This window comes from Oryzias latipes, chromosome 8, assembly GCF_053564925.1.
Source record: "Oryzias latipes strain Hd-rR chromosome 8, Olatipes_Hd-rR_3.1".
Lineage (NCBI taxonomy): Eukaryota > Metazoa > Chordata > Actinopteri > Beloniformes > Adrianichthyidae > Oryzias > Oryzias latipes.
In genome coordinates, this window is record NC_136244.1 from 19388790 (window position 1) to 19408322 (window position 19533).

At 40.9% G+C, this 19533-nt stretch overlaps 1 protein-coding gene across 1 annotated transcript in view; it reads left to right on the forward strand.

Annotated features, from left to right (window-relative positions):
• The first annotated feature begins 227 nt into the window (after positions 1–227).
• The window catches only part of olfm2a (olfactomedin 2a), a 43658-nt gene continuing 24352 nt past the window's right edge, over positions 228–19533 (forward strand). Inside the window, exon 1 of the mRNA XM_011478056.4 lies at positions 228–684. Coding sequence (XP_011476358.1) covers positions 628–684 — 57 coding nt within the window. The 5' untranslated portion in view covers positions 228–627. The remainder of the gene's footprint in view (positions 685–19533) is intronic.

Here is a 19533-nt window from a genome sequence, read left to right on the forward strand (position 1 = left end):
AAACTATGATTATTAATGTGAACATGGAGGAAGAAAAACATCTATCTCTCTCTCTCTATCTCTATCTGGATGAACAGAAATACATTAAGCGTAATGTCTGTCTCTTCTTTCCCATTTATTCCCTCAATCCCTCCCTCTCTTGCTCTCTCTTTCCATCTCTCACACAAACGTGCACGCGCACCCATGCACAGCGCTCGGTTGCATCAAAGGCTGGTACTTCTGTGCCTGTGCACATAGATGTGCTGCTCCTAGCGCCCGCACCCTGCAAGCACAGCTGTCACCCTCCAACCTCTGCGCCTCTCCTCCGCTCCTCCCGCTCAGTCGCAGTTATCCTTGCAGGACAGAGAGGGCAGCTGCCTGTTCGCTGACTACAGCATACGAAGGAGTTTTTCACCCGCTCTCATCACCCGCTGACAGTCAGTGTTTGTTCACAAGACGAGCGGCTGGACGCGTTTTCGAGCCGCTGGGGGCTGCCTTGAATCCCGGTGATGAGGTTGGTGGCGCACAGCCGACACAGCATTAAAGGAACTCCTCTGTGTCTGAAGAATCCGCCCCAATAAAGGGACAAGAGCCGAGGGAAGAGCAGCTGGACCTGGTGTCTGCTGGGGCGCTACCATTCTTCCAAGAATGCATCTCTTCAGTGCCATGTTCCTGCTCGTCATGTTTGCTGACATGCCCAGCGAGGTAGGGGCGCGCATATGACCAGAGTGAAAGTTACGGTGCCAGCGACTCATCATTTTTGCTTGAAATTTCTAATATGAAAACATAGGAAGCAGTCAGTGATAATAAGACCTGCTGCAGCATCCCATAATGACAATGTTGTCCTAAATGCATCTTCATCCAGAATATACGCATTCGTGGACAAACACTGATGCGTAGAAGAAAGTTCTAGGTGCAAAATGATCAGAGCCACTGTGCTAAAAGTAAATCTGTTTTAACTTAGTTGACTGTAAAACTGTCAGCTTTTGCATATTAAATATATTAAATTGCATTAATATGATCACAAAGGCGCTGTTTCCTATAGAGAAAAATGTGTTTCTGAATTACTGTGCGTTGCTCACCTCCCATTGGATAAAAGCTGTTTCCAAATGACCAAAACGGACTCATAAATATGCTTTAATTGACTGCAATAATTACACTGGGGGAAGACGCCATTTGATATATTGCATGGAACAGAAACACGTAGTATTTGAAGCACAGACAGAGTACCAGACTGGTGCCACTAATACGTAAGTCTTTCAAATGCGTGATGTGTGTCTGCACGTGTGGCGTGCTCCTGTGCACGACAGTCCAGAAAAGCCCCAAAATGACGAGCTTTGAAGTGACAGTCGCAAATTCAAGTGAAGGACATTAAATAATTTGACCCAGAAAAGCTTTCACCAAAGGCAGGAACGTTTTTGAACCTGCAGGAGTTTGGCTGTTCTGGGTGCGCGCGGTGTTCAGCATAACTAATGTCCGATTAGAAAGTGCGAGGCGTTTCCTTCCTACCATCCTTCTCTGCGCGGGAATGGCATCTACAAAGCGCCCGGAATTTGCAGGAACAACCCCTTTCGCACCTTCAGCTCATACGCGGCGGGACGCGCAGCACCCTGGACAGCGGCGCGCCTGTACAACAGCTGTTGGAGAGCGTTTAGCACCGCTCCTCGAACGCATCACTATTTGCCAAAAGCCTCACAGTCAACAGCAATAAAATCCCTAACGCGTAAAAACCAATGTAACTTTGTATTTATGCTGATTGATCACACATTAAAGTAAAATTAGAGATGAAAAACAGACAGAGGGCCCCTGTGTGCAAAGAAACATATTAGGTTTGCTATGGCGATAACATTTATTACCCTTTTTATTTATTGATTTGTGCAGATGGATTTCCTGAAGTGAAACATATAAATGTCACACAACATGGAACTATATTAAATCTTCATAGGATTTGGTTACTCTCTCAATATTTATCAAGCCAGCAAGTTATTGTGAGCTGATATGTCCGTTTTTGTGTGTTTGTATGTTGTTGACCCCATTGTGACCCCATTTAGTTTTTTAGACATAAACGTAAGCACAACGGAAAAGTTTCCCATAGTCCAGTGTTTGCTGGGTTGAAGTTTGACACATTAAACAAAATAAAGAGCTAAGTTGTCCTCCACAGCTGATGTGCTTCTGTAACTCAAATCTGTGTTAAACCTGGAAAATAGAGCAGATCGTACATTCATATATCTGGACCTACGCAGCAGTGAATTCCTACAGTAATTGGCCTTGGGGGGCAGTTTGTTTTAAGTGTTCTTGTGAAATATTCAAAGGGTATGAAAGAAAATACGATGCCACCCATCTTCCACCCCAAGACTCAGCAAAAACATAAAGAATTGATGATTTGTTCAGTAACACTCTCTAAGATCAGCAGCAAGATCCACATTTTTTTTTTCAGTCGCCGTTTTTGCACTGAACCCCGTGAATTATTTAGAGCTCTTTAATGAGACAGATGCACTTCTCTTTTTGCTGTGTTAAATCCGTTAAGTAACCACAAAGCCCAGGGGTTCTTGTGCCACAGATACAGATGTGTTCCTGGCTGACCCCAGAACAGATGTGTTGCTTTGGTGTGTTGGCTGAGCCATCCATGACAGGACACTCTGACATAAGTGAATATGCATGTGTGAGTGTGCATGCTGATGTAGGAAATCATTCAATGTCTGTTAACTAAAGAAACACATTTGCTGCAAGAAGAAAACTATTGTTATTGTTTAGATATTGCTGTTTCGTTTGGTTTAGTTTATTTATTTCAATTATATTATAAAAGATATACACTCTCTGATTACTATAGTCAGTCATTCAAGAGAATCTCTTTTTGACAGAACTTAAGAATGATAAGAGATAGGCAGAAGCTGTTTAGGCATTCAAACAAGCAATTCAAAAAAAAAAAAAAAGCTTAACAAAGTTGAGACTTTCATCAGTATACGATGCTTTTGAAAAAATATATAAGGAATTCCCCAACAGGAAATTTGTCGCATTAATTTGAATAGTCAACATTCCATTTTTTTTAGATAAGATTAAAAACCCAACCTTACTATGTATGATAAATCCAAGCTAATACAGTGGGAGGAAAATGACTGAGTTTTGACACTAACAAAGAAAATTCCCCTTGGAGAATTTTACAAAATTTACCTCCACATGCTGTTTACTGTACTGACCATTTTATAAACTTGTTATATTTGCCTGCAACTTTATGAAATAAATGAAAAGCAATGTTTTGCAAAAGATTTATGTTTTTAATTGACAGCACTAAAGCTCTTGTAGAATTTAGAAAAATAAAAAACTAAAAGTGAAAGCAAAAACAACCAGAAAAAATTTGAGGAAATTGTGAATTTGGTTGGTGCCTAGATGTATATTTTACATTCTAAATAAAATGTTATTTCATGAATATTTATTTTTGCTCAGCGATCACACTGAAAACCAGGCATTTGCTTTGAGAAAATGTTTAAGGAGTCATTGCCTTTCAGTTGTCTGATAAAAAGATGTTTCATGTACCTAAAAGATTGATGCTCTGGTGTTGAAGCTAAAAAAAAGTGTTGTTGTGCTTCAATGGAGCCCGAGAGTGCAGGGGAATGCTTGTGCTGTTTTAAGGGGGATTTGACCTCAAAGCAGGATTTAGAGTGATGGAAGAGAAGAGTTGCTTTTGTCTTTCTCTGATTTAACAAGTGCCACAGGGAAAGAAAACCTAATTGTCTGTTATTCTAAAGGAGGAAGACAGAACGTGGTGTTTTGCAAGTGGCTGAACTCTTCCAGTAATTTCTCCGAATTCCTTTCTCACCAGGAATCATGATAAACAATAAGGCAGAAAAGATTACCATTTAGAGCTGTGTTAAGCGCTGTTTCCTGTGAATGTGTGCGATAATTGCAGCAGAAACGCAGCCAGCTAAGGTCGATTTATAGCTGATCAGCAAGTACATCAAATCAGGTTGCTCTTCAAAACATTGTGTGGCACATTTACAGTCACATTTACACAAAGTTAAATGCGCAGAACTGTAAAACAAGAGTTTATATTACTATGATCACCTTTAATTGGCATTTCTACAATTTTGACTATGCTTTTAGCTAAATTAAAATACATTAGAATTGATGAAATAAAGCAAAGTTATGCAACACAGTCATCTGATATTAATTTCATATGCAATAAACTCTAGATATAAGAAGGACAAGTCTCCTTACCATAAACTGAGGCAGAACAAACAGTTGGCTTGGTTGAAATCCAGCTGAGACAGCTTTGAATAGTCCAGTGCCCTGACTGTGACCCTTTGGCCAAAAAACTATTTTCTCATGCCAGCTCAATTAGAGCAACGCAGGAGGATAAATAAAAAGTCCTTCAGGATAACACTACTCATAGGTCTCTTTGTTTCTGCCTTTTTAACCCAAAAATCAAATATAATAAATGCAACATCATTAAAAAAAACTTTGGCATGCTACCTCTGTTTATGATCAGTATTTATCCCGCTGTATATGATATTCAGGAAGGGCGCTTTGCAACATGATGATCTCAGTGGATGTTTCTCTGGAGGAAAGACATAGGATCGGCAGATTGGACAGATTGTGTTCTGCCAAGCAGCAGCCTAACCTCCACCCAGAGAATAAGACAAATGAAAAACTGCACTAGCATGGTTGTAAATCCGTCAGTGCGAGCCAAAGACACAACTATTAAAATCACCTTGCCATGCTGCACACGTCCAAGAGTTGTATGAATTATCTGCATTGCGTGGCCACAAAAGCCAATGTAACGAGAAGGTCAAGCTGCAGGAGACACACATTTGTAAAACAATAGCATTCCACACTCTGTATGCAGTTCATGCATGTTTGCTTTTCATACTACAATCACTACGATTTTGAATTTGTTGCCGTTATAGGGAATCTGTGTGTTTATGTATTGTTACCCCGTTACACAAAATAACAAACGCATGTAGCCTAATTTTTGTTACCTCTCAATCAGAAGCAATCATGTCTGTCTCTACAGTATGTGGGTGAGTAAGTGAGCAGGCAGGGTTTGATTAGACACAAAACCGGCATCCACCTTCATGCTCTCCCCATCAATATACAAAGGTGCCGCTTCACAATCAGCCACAGATAATGAGCTTGCATTATGTGTGATTCACTGCTACTTGCAGAGATGAAATACTATGTGCTTGTGTCATGACTGATTAGGTTAGAGCTTGCAAAAGTGCACGATAATGGTTCTGCATTGTGTGTCTGAGCTATTGTTGTAAGATTTGTTTTATCAAAGAGATGCTGCTTAAGAAAAGGGCTGAAGAACAGAGCGCTCTCAAGCCTGTGAGCTGTCCGCTGTTCGTTCCTGCATCTTTAATGTTTGATGGGCTTTCATGTAGCCCTCCTTCTTCATCATCTGAGGCTTTTCCATATTAGTGTGTGTGTTTGTAGGGACAAAAATGTGCGTACACTACATCTTGGCGCTAAAAGGTTTGTTTGAGATTTGGTTTGGAGGTAAAGTTTTGATAAATCCTTTTTAAAAAAATGTATTTGCTACAACTATTTTAAATAGAGGCAGCGCAAGGTAAGTGCATGTGCACGTGAAGCACGTGCAATATGCAGTCTCGTCTTGTTGTCTATAATAAAGATGCTCATGATTTTTCTTACTTTTCTACCTGCAACAAAGAGCAACACCATTTTTAGCTTCCTAGAAATATAAACAAATGACTCACTAGAGAAAAGTCTCACCAAAAAACCCCAGCAAATGTTGCTTCATTTCATAATTGTTGTTGTTAACTCAAGATATACAATGTTGGTTTGACATATTGTGGCAAAGTGAAGGCAAAGTCAATGAAGGAAGGGCTAACAAGCACATTTCTTTAAAAAAATAAAAACTTTGAACTAGTTCTAAAAGTGATTTAATCCCTGCAGACACCTATTTTGAAAATACTCCACTTTAAAGCATATGTAAACATGTTTACAGTTTAGAGTCTTATTTCAGGAGCAAACGTCTACTTTCATGACAGCAGTTAAAAGTTAAGACAGCCATTTAGGTGTAGAATTGCACAGACAGATGGAGTTTTGCTGTCAAACTCTTGGTAAGGTAGAATGTCACTATTTTTGCTAAAAGATTTTTTTTGTTTGTTTTCGTCTTTTCTGATGCTATCAGAGTTTTTTTTTTTTTTTTTCTTTACCTGCAGGAGGATTTCCGTTTAATATTTCAGGACACCTTCTGTGGAAATTTGACCATAACAATTTCAACCCTAAAACACTATTTTTAGCTGAGTGGTCACTGTTTCGCAGATGTTTGTTGTGGATGTTTTTGCATCAGGTAGTGACATGGTTGCCATTCAGACCTTGTTATACTAAGCTCACACTTGTGTTGAAAAAAATGTGCAAAACATTGTGTGATGCAAACGTGAGCATCAAAGTCGCAAAGAAGAACATGAATATATTTAGTTTATGTTTTCATGGGCCACTTGGCCATTCTGATCCACACACTGACCACTACTTGGCTCCAGGCTTCTGTGAGCTCTAAATGACCTCTGTTGCTGTTTTCAGTTTTTGTTGAAAGAACAGCCGCCTGCTGTCCTAAAATGACCATTAGCGTTCACGTAGACCAAGCTATAAGACTCGGGGGCTATCTGAAAAATGCAAAATAGAAAGGTATTTAAAGAATAGAATAGAATACTTTTTCATTAGGATGGACTTGGCTAACATGGCAACTAACCATTAAAAAGCTGTCCTCTTAGACACTGATTACATTTGTTATACATGCAGAACAAAGTGACAGCACATTTACATTACATATGAGCCTGTGTCTGCCCTTCCCTTTAGAAACTCATTTTCTGATTTACGATGGCTGACTAATGGATGAATAATTTTCTGTAAATATTTTGGTTCGTCTTAAAATGCATAGGACATTATTTGTATGTTTGCTGTCAAAAGTGTATATAAAGATCAGCTTGACTGGTGGAATGAATATCATCTCTTATATCACATTCTCTCCCCCACTTTCTCACTCTCCTTCTGTGTGCATGTGCTGGAGGCTGCAGGACTCCCAGAGGTTTATGTCTGTGACTCTAAGCAAGAGTGACATTTCTCTGACAACACCCAGAACAGGCACACTCATGCACGTCCACACACAATCTTACTGTGTGTCACTGACGCACACACATTGTCTTTTTTCCTTCTTCCCCCTCTCCCCTTTGCTCTGCAGTTCGCAAACATGTCAGCAGTTGGATCCACAGCAGACAAAGACCCAAGCATTGCATGCAATCGATTCCTACAAGCAATGCCGAGGCTATTAAAGATACTATGTTTTTATGGTGGGAGTGACAGACACCAATTACAGCACAGACATGGCAGATTATTTGATCACCGCTGGGTAAACTGTTGCCAGTTAATCCGAGGACAACAATCGCTCCTGTTACAGTTAGAGCAATGGATCGCGTTTGGTGTGTTTCTCAGAACGTCCATCTCTTCTCTTTTGCAATGCAATAGGCACCTCCTGACCAGTTTTCAGTACGACCTTCCTTTTCCCGACTCAATGAATCTTTTATGAGCATGGCAATGTGGGTTTCTGAGTTGTAGATTGGAATATAAATACGGCTGTTATGCCTAGAGCTCCTCTTCCTGCTCTGATACAAAAGCCTTCATAAAACCGAGCAGATTGGGCAAGCTTCTACTTGAACAGTGCTGTTCCCATCTCTTCCCTCTTATAAGCAGAAACACATCAAAAAGTGTTGTTCGTTCCAAACCCCAGACTGAAATGTTGCTGCCACCCTCTCATTCGCACAGCAAAACAAAAAAAAAACAAGTGTCAAGGAAATTTATTTTCTGGGAAAGACGATGTTTTCATGTGTAAATCTCAGTCAGCTTTTCTGAAATCTTTAGAATTTTTTTCTCTCGTTTCTGTTTCAGGTGAAATTACAATTGATAGATGCAAAGGATGCAAAAAAGAGATGAAAAACAAAAGAGGTTATCATTTTTGAACTGTGTTTCACATTTCACTGTAAGTAGCCATGACACTAACCAAAGGTTCAGAGTTTTTATTTTTCAAATATAGGACGAGAGCTAAGCAGCTCTGCACAAGTGGATGCGAAAGGCAAGAGGAGCTATTTAATCGATGTGTTCTCCACGTGGCACTCTCACGGCCACTCAGTAGGGCCATTGATATTTGACTGCGCCAAAAGCTTAAAGGTTCAAGTCAGGAAGGCGTGGGAGCCCAGTGGCCCCCAGACACTGATGAATATCAAGCAGGCTGGGAGAGATCCTCTCTGCAGCCTCTCAGTGTTCAAGGTAGAGAGGTTCTTTGATAGAGACCTTACATTACAAGAACAGGGGAGATAACAAGATGCTTCAGAGGACAGGACTGCAGCTTTTCTAACATTAAACCGACTGATTGTAAACCCCTAAATATTACTAAGAGTCTACAAAACCCACAGACAGTCCGGTTTGAAATCCTGGAACACTGGCTCGACTGAAAAAGAGAAGAAGCAAGGGAGGTAAAAAACTCTGCATTGTTGATGACATACCCTGAAAGAAAATCTGGCTTTGATGGATCACTGAAATTCAAGTAGAAACCGTTTAGCACTCACCCCAGCATGAATTTTTAATTGATGATGGTGGAATCGGAATCACATAAGTAGGTTAGAGGTTGTTAGTTTAAATTAATTTAACCTTATATTAGCTTCTGCATTCATCAGACTATGTAGTTTGTCCTTCTCAGTGGACAAAAAGGAGGATTTTTGCTGTTTGAATGTGCAAACTCAGTTGTTTTGTTGTTCCCAGCTTTTTCCTTATGTGTTGGACGACAGGCCTGCAACAACAAGGAGAGCTTCCAATAGAAATGCTTAACTGCATAACAAGAAGTGTAAGATTTCGCACTTAATCTTGATGTTTATCAGTCAGACATCGACAGGAATTCACCAACAGTTCAGAGACATTTTATAAACTGCAGACGGTGTGAAGATCTGGGTTGATGAAGAGTGTCAGTACAAAGTGAGAGGATGTGAATCAGGTTTGAATCACGGCCCGGTGGAGTAACTGAGCCGGGCTGCCTGACTGCAATTGTGTTTGAGAGACACACAGGAAAGAGGGGACAGGGTAAAGATGGTGGAAATGAAAACTGTAGATTGCAGGGATGGATAGCGGGGAGAAGGAGGGGGACAGTCAGGGAGGGCCTCTGACTGTGCCTGCAGGGTTGTTATTGCTCATATCTGAACCAAACTGAGAACAAAATTTAGAGGCCTATCACTTTGTCCCTGTGATTTTGTTCTCCTGCGAGCAATGACACCCCTTTCAGATCGCCTTTTATAAACTTGCCGTCACTTAATCAATACAGTCTTGACCGTGACAAAAACCGTGGCATGTGCATGCTGTTGCTGGATGACTAAGAAACAACAAATTGAAGAAAAAAGGATAACGAGTGGGAAGAAAATGATTAAAAGTTAATAAGAAATTCCAATAAAATCCTGCTGTCTTGACTCGCCTCAATTGACAATCTGATCATGTATACTTAGACAAGCTGTTGTTGCAATGTCGCATTGCGAAGAAAAACTACCTGATTGACAAATAAGTTCTCATTTTCATTTGGAAAAAGGATGAAGGTTCTATAATTTCAGGATCAGCTCTAGGATTTAATGTAGCGCTTGCTTTATTTATTTAAGGCCCGTGTGCTTCAGCCACACTAATGGTGATGTGATGAATAGGTATTCAGGAGAGGTCCCCTCATCTCTACGCCTTATTGCCTCAGGCTACTAGCCCTCTCCGGCCCAGCTCTCATTTCTTATCCTCTCAGTGAGAGTAACAGCTTGCAATGAGCTGTTGCAGGGATCTTCAGAGAAGAGCACTTCTTACTTGTCAAGCACATTTTTCTACCTGGCATGTTCTAGATCGATATCTGCAGCTGTCTTGCCTAAACCGGGGTTGATTTTATCTAATTAGCCCAGACTGTGAGGATTAAATGTGTGTTTTGAATTTTCACTCCAAAGTAAATACTTTAACGACTTTCTGCCTGTGCAGAAACTGATGAGTGTATGAAAACAATCTTCTATTTTTATACATTAATCGTTATTTTAAGGAAATCAACAGTAAATACATGATTCTGCTATAATATAGACATTTGTCACTTTTAAAAGATTACATTCCACCTTGTCAAATTGACAAATATTATTGTTGTGCAGAGTTTTGCCCTTGAGTATGTGAAATTAAACTTTTGAAAAATACTTTAATCTGCTTCCTCCCTAAATTTCTCTGGAATCATGTCATTCTTGGATGACTATTGGAGGTTATTTCTATCTTTTTTAGACTCCCGATAGGATGGGTGTAATTCTGCACACACGTTTATCAATTTTTCTTGTAGCATTCAGGCAATAATCAATAACAGCACAGAAACAGGAAGCTGTAGGAAAAATATGCAGCAAGATTTGAGACCAATGAAAAATAAAGAACTCTGAAATGTTCAAAATAAGGTAAGTTAGTGTCTTCATTAAAAAAATAGGGAAAAAAAACAAATGTTCATGCCTGGAATATTAATGAAAGCTTTTTTTTATTATTATTATGTCTGCTCTATGTAATGCAAAAGTTCATCATTAACCACCACGAATCTGCATTTTTTTCAATGTCGAACTCGCTGACAAAATGTTTGCATAATAAGAGAACCTATAGAGCGATTGTTAAATTAGCCAACGGAGAGCTAGTCTTACAATCCAATGCAGACTCCTGCAGTGCAGCACAACACTCTAAGGGCCACTTTTTACCATATGGGCATCTCTGCCTCACCTTTCCACACGCAACATTTTTCATCTCACACTTGGCTACTTCTGCATTATAATATTTAAATAAGCTTCTAATTTCTTCAGTGTATACTCATTTTCTCTGGTTTGTTGATATTTTCTGGCGCGTTTGTTTGTGTAATCACTGAACGGATCAGTGGCCCCTCATTTTGACAATCCAGCAGAGACTGTGCAGATGACATAGCTGCAGTCAGCCTGATAAAAGAGTGGTGTGGAATAGCATAACTATTTTCCTTTAATAATTCTTCATACCAGCCAGCGTGGAAAAACTCCCTTAGTGCGCAGAGATGGGGAAATTTGTTTATCTAAAGGTTTCTCTGAAGAATTCTGCCCATAACACTGTCTGTTAATGTAATATCCAGTTAGGGGCTCTTTTGGGATTCCTCACCACTGCACGCTATGCCTCCCTATTAATGTCTCCCTAATTAAATGTTACAGCTTCCTTGAGTATTCCTGACCTGGAGACAAAGTATACGAATGGAATCAGCTGTGTGCTTTGATAAAAATGCTGGACAATACACAAATGATAGCATTAGTTATTTTTTGCTTTTGATCATTTTCTACTGTAATGCTTTATGATGTGCATGCTGCAAATCCTACGTTTTTGGCAGAATCTTACCTCTTTGCTCCTTTTTTTGCAGTTGTGGCAGAAAATAGGAAAAACGTCAACTCATCACCTCAGCAAGTCTCAAATGCACTACCTTCTTTTATTTTTCTTCTCTTGCTCATATTCTCCCTAAGAGCCTTTTTTTCTGTCAGTTGTGTCGTTCTTTGCCTTTCCTCTCTCTGGTGCAACCTCCTGCAGTGATTAGCCAATCGTGCTGATACCTATGCTCTTTAACTGTGTGACATTTACAAACAAAGATTCAGGTAGAAACCAAAAGAGGACACACTTTCCACACTAGCTGTCTATTTAGTTATCTAGTAAAAATGTTTTCAAGAAGCTCTCACACTTCTAAATATTGATAATGGCATCACAGAGGAAGCAGAATAAAGGTTCTATAGAAGCTACCCTAACATAGTTCAATAATTGAAATAAAAAAAGAGTTGTTGACTTCCTGAATAAAATATCTCATACTGTTTGTCTTTTTCTCTGCTGCAGTTAGAAGGGGAAATTGTGCTGTTACAAGTAAGCATCTGGATTAAAATTACATTATTCTGGGAGGCAGTTGGAAGGCCAGCGCCCCAAATTCAGCAAAGGCCATTTTGAAGAGGAAAATGGCCATGGGGGGCAGCCTCAATTAGAGGGCTTTTTTCTAGCCTCACCTCCCGTTCTGCTGAGAAGAAAAGGTCCAATTTTATGTCAGTAATTACTCCTTTTTATAGAAAAAGCTGTCCACATGTAAGAATGTTTGATTAGCTTGATGTGAGAACAGAAGGTTTAGGATGGTGGGGGGGGGGGGGGGGGGGGGGGACTGGCACTCTACAGCTGGATGCAGAAATAGTTGGGTTTGTAGGACATTATCAGGTCATCGTAAAAGCAAGAAAAGATAATCATGATAATTGTAGGATTGTGTGTCTGCATATATTTGTCCCTGGGTGTGTTGGGGAATTTGGTGTGCTTTAAAAATGCACAGTTGCCTCTAGAAGGGCTGCCATGAGCAGCGCTCAGCTGGTGCTGCAGGAATGAAAAAGACCAGAGCTCCAGAATACTTGGCTACTGATTGCCACATTTTTTTTTAAGTCTAAGGGAAGAAGTAAGTCTTTGCAAGCATCCAATCTGTGATTCAAACATAAATTCAGCTCCCCTAAAATAAAACTGCCCCCCCCTCCCAGATATTGTGGAGACTGTAATCAAGGGAGCAATCAAGAGCAATCATTCTTTGTACGAATAAATTTGAATGCATGTTCAGGTAATACACTGAGGAAGCCACTCAATTGACTGCTCAAACAAGCTTGCAGTGTCAGGCTTACGGGGGCAAAGACGCTATTGGAAACTGAAATGTATTCTCATCCACTGCATTCATTTCTTTTATTTATTCTTGGAAGCTAAATCAGTGTGAAATGTTTTCAAATTTGGACCTCAAATGCAATGATGTATTTAGCTAAGAGGGAGATATTGCTCAGAAATATTTGAGCAAGATGATAAAATCAGAAAAAGTACAATTGGAGACTGTTTTATTGGAATGCTACAGAAGTTTAAGGAACCTAAATTTGGGATCATGTTCTTGAAGGAATCTTTCATTTTTCAGTCTTTAGGCCCCATGGCTAGAAATGGGCACGTCACTGGTGGCATATTTATTTTTGTTAATTTGTGGCTACTTTTTTTGGCCATTCCTGCATGTATTTAACATTTTTCACCCGTGTCTGCAATTTAAGACTTGATTTTACGCTCAGGCATTTGTGCTTTTTTTCAAGGTTTTTCTTCTATGCTGTCATGATATGCATACAAACTGGATCATGCTTGAAAAAAGATTGAGAAATCTTTTTTCTATGTTCATGGGATGAGAGCAAATGTTTGGGATCCCTGAGATTATCTGACAGTTTGCTTTTGTACGGTTTTACATTTATAGTCGCTAGTTAAGAAAACAACCAACATACATGTTTCCTCTGAGCACCCCCCCCCCCCCACACACACACACACACACCTCCCCCACCACCACCACCACCACCAATCATCTCCACAGAAGGCTGCAAAGCTCAAAATACTGCACAGACATCTGTTCATTTGTTCCAGCTAAAGTAGACGCTGCCAGACCTCTATGGGCCTGATGCTGTCCTTGTTTAGACACATGCCACATTGGCCTCTTGCTGTCGACTAAAACTATTCCTTTGTATTGTTACACCACCATTTTTAAATACCAACACTGATTGTAGTTTCTACTTTTAATAAAACATCAAGTTTGACCAAATTTTGGGGAAAGGAAGAGCAGGTTTTTGGTATCACATTACACCCCCCCACAGAGAATGCCCTGTAGTACCGCGGCTATTTATTTTAAGATGAAAATCATTAGATCTGATTGTGTCGCCAAAGTAAATAAGGAAAAACAAATGCAGAATTAAAAAGCCCCCAGGATACGAATCCGAGGTCACTGCAGGATTCCTTTGGCGTAACAAATGGAAACATGTTCTACCACGTGTCAAATGAAGACATCAGCATATTTACTAAAGTTGAATTCATATGGAAATGTGGGGACAAGTGGGTCCCAAATGTAACAATTAAGACCAGATCTGAGGCCGTGGCTGAAAAAGTATCTGTATAGCTACCACATGGCTCAGAACTATAGGAGCAGATTTACTTAATCAGTAAAAGAGGCTGACTAAGAGTCCAAGAGGAGTATCACATTACAACTACAAGACTAGATACCAGCACAGACATTAGAAATAAAACTCATTTATCTTACATGACTGCCACTGAATATTTTTCAAAAAAGCTCACTGATGAAATGCTCCATATGGCAGAGCACGATTTATAGAAAGGCTCACATTTGAATCCCTCAAAGGCTGCAGGACTGAGCACAAATACTGGTCATGTTCCTAGAGCCTGTGCTGATTAACAAGAGTCTCCGTTCCCTCTGGAATTTCAAATCCTTGTTTTCAGTAAATTTTTACCACATGCTTTCAACTCTTCTGCCCAGGATTCTGACCTGCTATACTCTGCACCAGCACCATCAGTGCTGCAGACAGCCTGCCCGACGAGCTCAATGCATTCTACACCCGCTTTGAGACGTCCACCCCCCACACGGAGGGACCATTATACTCTTGGACAATTACACCCCCCTCACCCCCACCAGTCGTCTCATCAGCCCAGGTAAACAAAGCCCTGAGGAGGATCAACACCCGCAAGGCAACCGGTCCGGACAACATTCCTGGACGAGCCCTCAGAGCATGTGCTAACGAGCTGACAGACATTCTCACCTCCATATTCAACCTGTCCCTCAGCCAAAGAGTGGTCCCCTCCTGCTTCAAGACCACAACCATTGTTCCCCTCCCCAAGAAGAGCCCTCCCACCTGCCTGAATGACTACAGGCCAGTAGCACTCACTCCGATCATTATGAAGTGCTTTGAGAGGGTGATGCTGACCCACATCCAGAGCAGCATTCCAGACACACTAGACCCCCTGCAGTACGCATACCGGCCCAACAGGTCCACCTCAGACGCCATCGCTGCAGCACTGCACACCTCCCTCTCACACCTGGAGAATAAAGACTCTTACATCAGGATGCTCTTTATTGACTACAGTTCTGCTTTCAACACGGTTGTTCCCCACAAGCTCACCCATAAACTGTTCTCCCTTGGAATACATCCCATCATCTGTGACTGGCTCCTGGACTTTTTGACTGGCAGGCCTCAGTCTGTCAGAATAGGGAACAGGACTTCAGCCAGCATCATCACAAACACTGGCACACCACAGGGCTGTGTTCTCAGCCCAATCCTCTACACCCTGTTCACCCATGACTGTGGGGCCTCTCACAAGGACAACATCATCCTAAAGTTCGCAGACGACACCGCTGTGATAGGACGCATCACTGGCGGGGACGAAGCAGCCTACAGGAGGGAGGTGGCCAGTCTGGTGACATGGGGTGAGGACAACAACCTCACCCTCAACACAGACAAGACAAAGGAGATGATAGTGGACATGAGGAAGGAGAGGAGGAACCCTCATCAGCCGCTTCTTATCCGAGGTCTGGAAGTGGAGAGGGTGAGCAGCTTCAGATATCTGGGGGTCCACCTCAGCCAGGACCTCACCTGGACACTAAACACGTCACAGCTGGTGAAGAAGGCTCATCAGCGGCTGTACTTTCTGAGGAGGCTGAGGAGGTTCGGCATGTCCCCGAAGATCCTCAGCAACTTCTACAGCTGCATGGTTGAGTCCATCCTGACCAGCGGCATCACAGTGTGGTACGGCAGCTCTACCGCTGCGGACCGCAAACGCCTGCAGAGAGTGGTAAAGACTGCGTCCAAGATCACCAGGACTCCTCTTCCCTCGCTGCAGAGCATCTACAAACGCAGGGTCTGCAGGAGAGCTGCCTCCATCATCAAGGACCCCACCCACCCGCAACGAGGACTGTTCACTCTCCTCCCCTCAGGACGGAGGTACAGGAGTGTGAAGTGCAGGACCACCAGACTCAAGAACTCTTTCTTTCCCTCTGCCATCAGACTCCTTAACAGCTGACTGGAGTCTGGAAAAACAAACTGCACCTTGCTTACCCTAATTGCTGCTACTGTCACTGTCACTTTTGCACATTTGCACTTTTGCAACAGCCACTCGACATCTTGTGTTTTTGTGTGTATGATGTGAGTGAATTGTTTTTGTTTCCTCTATACTTTTGGGCATTCGGAGCAGACAGCAAAGAAAGAATTTCATTGTGCAGGGAAACCCGTTTCTTTACTGTGCACATGACAATAAACTCTTTGAATCTTTGAATCTTTTGTCCTCCATAACTGAATCCTGTGATGACTGAACATTTTCAAAAAACGTTGTGGTTAATCAACTTTTGCATTACATAGAGCAGACATAAAAAAAAAAAGCTTTCATTAATATTCCAGGCATGAACATTTGTTTTTTTTTCCTCTTTTAATGAAGACAGTGACTTACCTAATTTTGAACATTTCAGAGTTCTTTATTTTTCATTGGTCTCAAACGTTTTAAGTCTTCTATGCCACCCTGCATCCCAAATTAGTGTTATATGGGATGTTACTTTGAGCACAGGAACATGGGTTATTTCGCCGCTGACATCACTGGAAAAAGACATATGATGGAAGTCATAAAGCTGGGTTCCTCAGGGACCTTTGTACCTATGACATCATGGGCTGCTCAGACTTCAATGTCCTTCACAAGGTCACTGATAATATTTGAGAATTCATGAGACAGAAAACCTGGTAGAGATCAATTAGCAAGTAGTCTGGGTCATGGTCGCCACACCTTAACACTTTAATGAGAGAAAAAAAAAAGCAGTTCTGTTTAAGCTCAAACTCAAGGTTCGCAGGAGCTTCCTCATGTGCTTCGCAGAAAGCACTGATCAGACTGCCTGTTTTGCAAAATATTTGCAACAAAGAACAAGAGTTAAGAGGATGATTAAAACGATAGTGATATGTTTAAAATGTGGATTTTTTACCAAAGCTTTTTTCAAGGTAAGCGGAAAAAAGTGCATGAAAATTAGATTAACTTGAAGACAGTCTTGCTTCTTTGCTATGGTTTCACAGCAGGCAATGTTCAATTAATATTTATCGGCTGTGCTATGGCTTCACTTTCATCTCATACTTACTGAGGACTTAAAACATGTCATTAAATATAGCACAAGTTCTTATTTCATAAAATGTGTAAGCACTAAAGCTGCTTTGCTTCAGAGGATACCAGAATCCTGTTACATGTAACAATCACTTTTTATGGTTTAAATGCAACAAGCTTTTTATCTTTCTTGCAGTAAATTCCATCTAGTGGATAACATAACATATACATAGTGTCACTGAACAGGCAGATGGCTGGTTCCAATTGCAGCAGGTTTTATTAGCACAGCTAAAAGTCCACAAAGCTAAATCAAGGGCAGGCAGGCAGGCAGGCAGGCAGGCAGGCAGGCAGGCAGGAAGCAGGCAGGAAGCAGGCAGGAAGCAGGCAGGAAGGCATCAATAACGACCACAGGAGCATCAGAGAAGAAATTAGAGTAGTCAAGGCTCACAACAGTCCTTATGTATACAGTGAGTGATGGGCAAATGAAAGTCAGGTGTGTGGCATCCAAAAACTGTGCACTGGGGTTGCTGGGAGATGTAGTGCATCCAGTACTCTCGAGACGGTTCCTGTCGGTGACCAGAGGGGGAGACAGAGCTCAGAATTCTGACAAACACAGACTGGGTGTGTTCACTATCCTTCCTGCATGTGTGTTGATGCAAGTGCACTCTAAGGCTCTCCTGTGGTTTGAGGCTCTTAAAAGTAAAACCTCAGATGGGTTTCTATGATCAGAGACCCACAGGAACCATTAATAGATTAAACACTCCATGTTAAAAACACATCATTGTTGCTTCTGAAGAGTACCTTGAGGTGAGGCCTATTTGTGCCACTTAAATGGTTTCCATGGAGACAAGGTCACACTTTGTTCAGGCTATTATTGATCTTGATCCATTTGGAAGGCTGTGGGCCTTCTTGTCCATCAGCTAATTAATTAATCATGACTTAGTAAAATAGCCCAGGTTCAATAAAGCCAGATGACTGCAGCACCTTTTAAACCTCCAGCAGGTGCTTGATTTCTGTTCAAGCTTTGTCTGCATCCTCCTCTTTGATCAACTGTGGTTGAATTGGGAGTTAGTGTTTTTGTACTGAATACGAAGCTGGCTGTGTGGGTGTGCTTCATGAAAATGTATGATTTGTGTACTCCTCCCTGTTCTAAAGTTTAGTTACCTCTCCAAGAACTTGCCCTGATGGCCTCAGGATTTTGTGTTCCTGAAGCCATTAATGGACATGCACAAATGCTTCCATATCTGTAGTTGGTGGGCATTTTCATCCTTTGAACTGATTAAAAATGCCCTTTTATAGAGCTCACCACAGGCAAGGAGAGTGACTTTTTTTTAGAAATTCATAATAAAGCAAAAGGCAGTGTTGCATATCTATGTTGCAGCACCAACATATTAAACAGCAAGAACATTTGTTTGTTACATAGTTTTCATATTTACAGGGTGTTTTGTGAATTCCAGGAGTTATGATTGTTGGCAAAAGTGATGAGCTCAGTGAGACATATGCAAAGTGAAGCAGAAACATGTCAAATGATGCCCTTTTTTCACACTGCCAAAGGGGCCAAGACAAACAACAGGGAAAAGAAGACAGTGAAGGCTCTTAGAGGCAAAGTAAAAGTCACCTAAAAAGAGGAAGAACGGAGGGTGATGAAGTACAGCATGCAATGATACTGCAGTGTTGCAGAGCAAATTAAGCTGCTCAATTATTAGTGTGGAAATAATGAGAAATGCAATGGCTGTACAAATGAATCAAAAAGGATTAAATTAATATAGGTTAAATGGCCAGCTTCCTCTCAGTCTACTATTTAATGAAGGCTTGTTCTGCCAGCAGACTCTGTTCATCAGATGATTAGCAAAGCCTCAAACGTTTCGCAGTATGACAGACTGTCGTCATCGTTTCATTCATTATTTGTTGCATAAGTTTGAAAATGATGACACGTGACCCTTAAGTCTAAGGGGGAGATTTTAATTAGTTCAAAAGAGCTAATCTTAGATATAAACTTTTTGCCGCGTAAAATTTCATTTTAAAAGAGATGGGATCATTAAAAACCCCAAAAAATGTCATTTAAAATTATCCTTTTTTTTTCTCAGTATGATTGCCATCCAGTGTCTTATGTGAGTATTGACTACTTCACGTGGAGTTGGTTTTTTTACATCACTACTGCATTAAGAGCAAAATATAATAAGTGAAGGACTCTGCTCAGTTTCTAATTAACTATGAAAGGTAATATCTCCCTGTCAAACAAGCAGAAACCAGTGATTTAGTCTTTATTTATTGTCAAAAACAGAACGTCTGAATATTTCGATTGAAAACATATATGAAAGCTCATTAAAGGAAGTATTTTCTGAGCATAAAAAAGCAGAAGATAAAGATGTGCCCTCCAGCTCTGCTCATTAAAAGCCCCTCTAGCTCCCTTTGGATTTCCTCCATCAGAACCAACTTAAGTTTTTGATATGAAAATGCAGAAAAAGTGACAACATCATGAATTCTTTTCATACTCTGGTTTGGCTTTACACTCAAAGTGAGTGTTGCTAAATAATGCATCGGGCAGATTAATGCGTGTTTACTGTCTCAGCGGTTCTGTGAAAACCTGCTCTTACATAA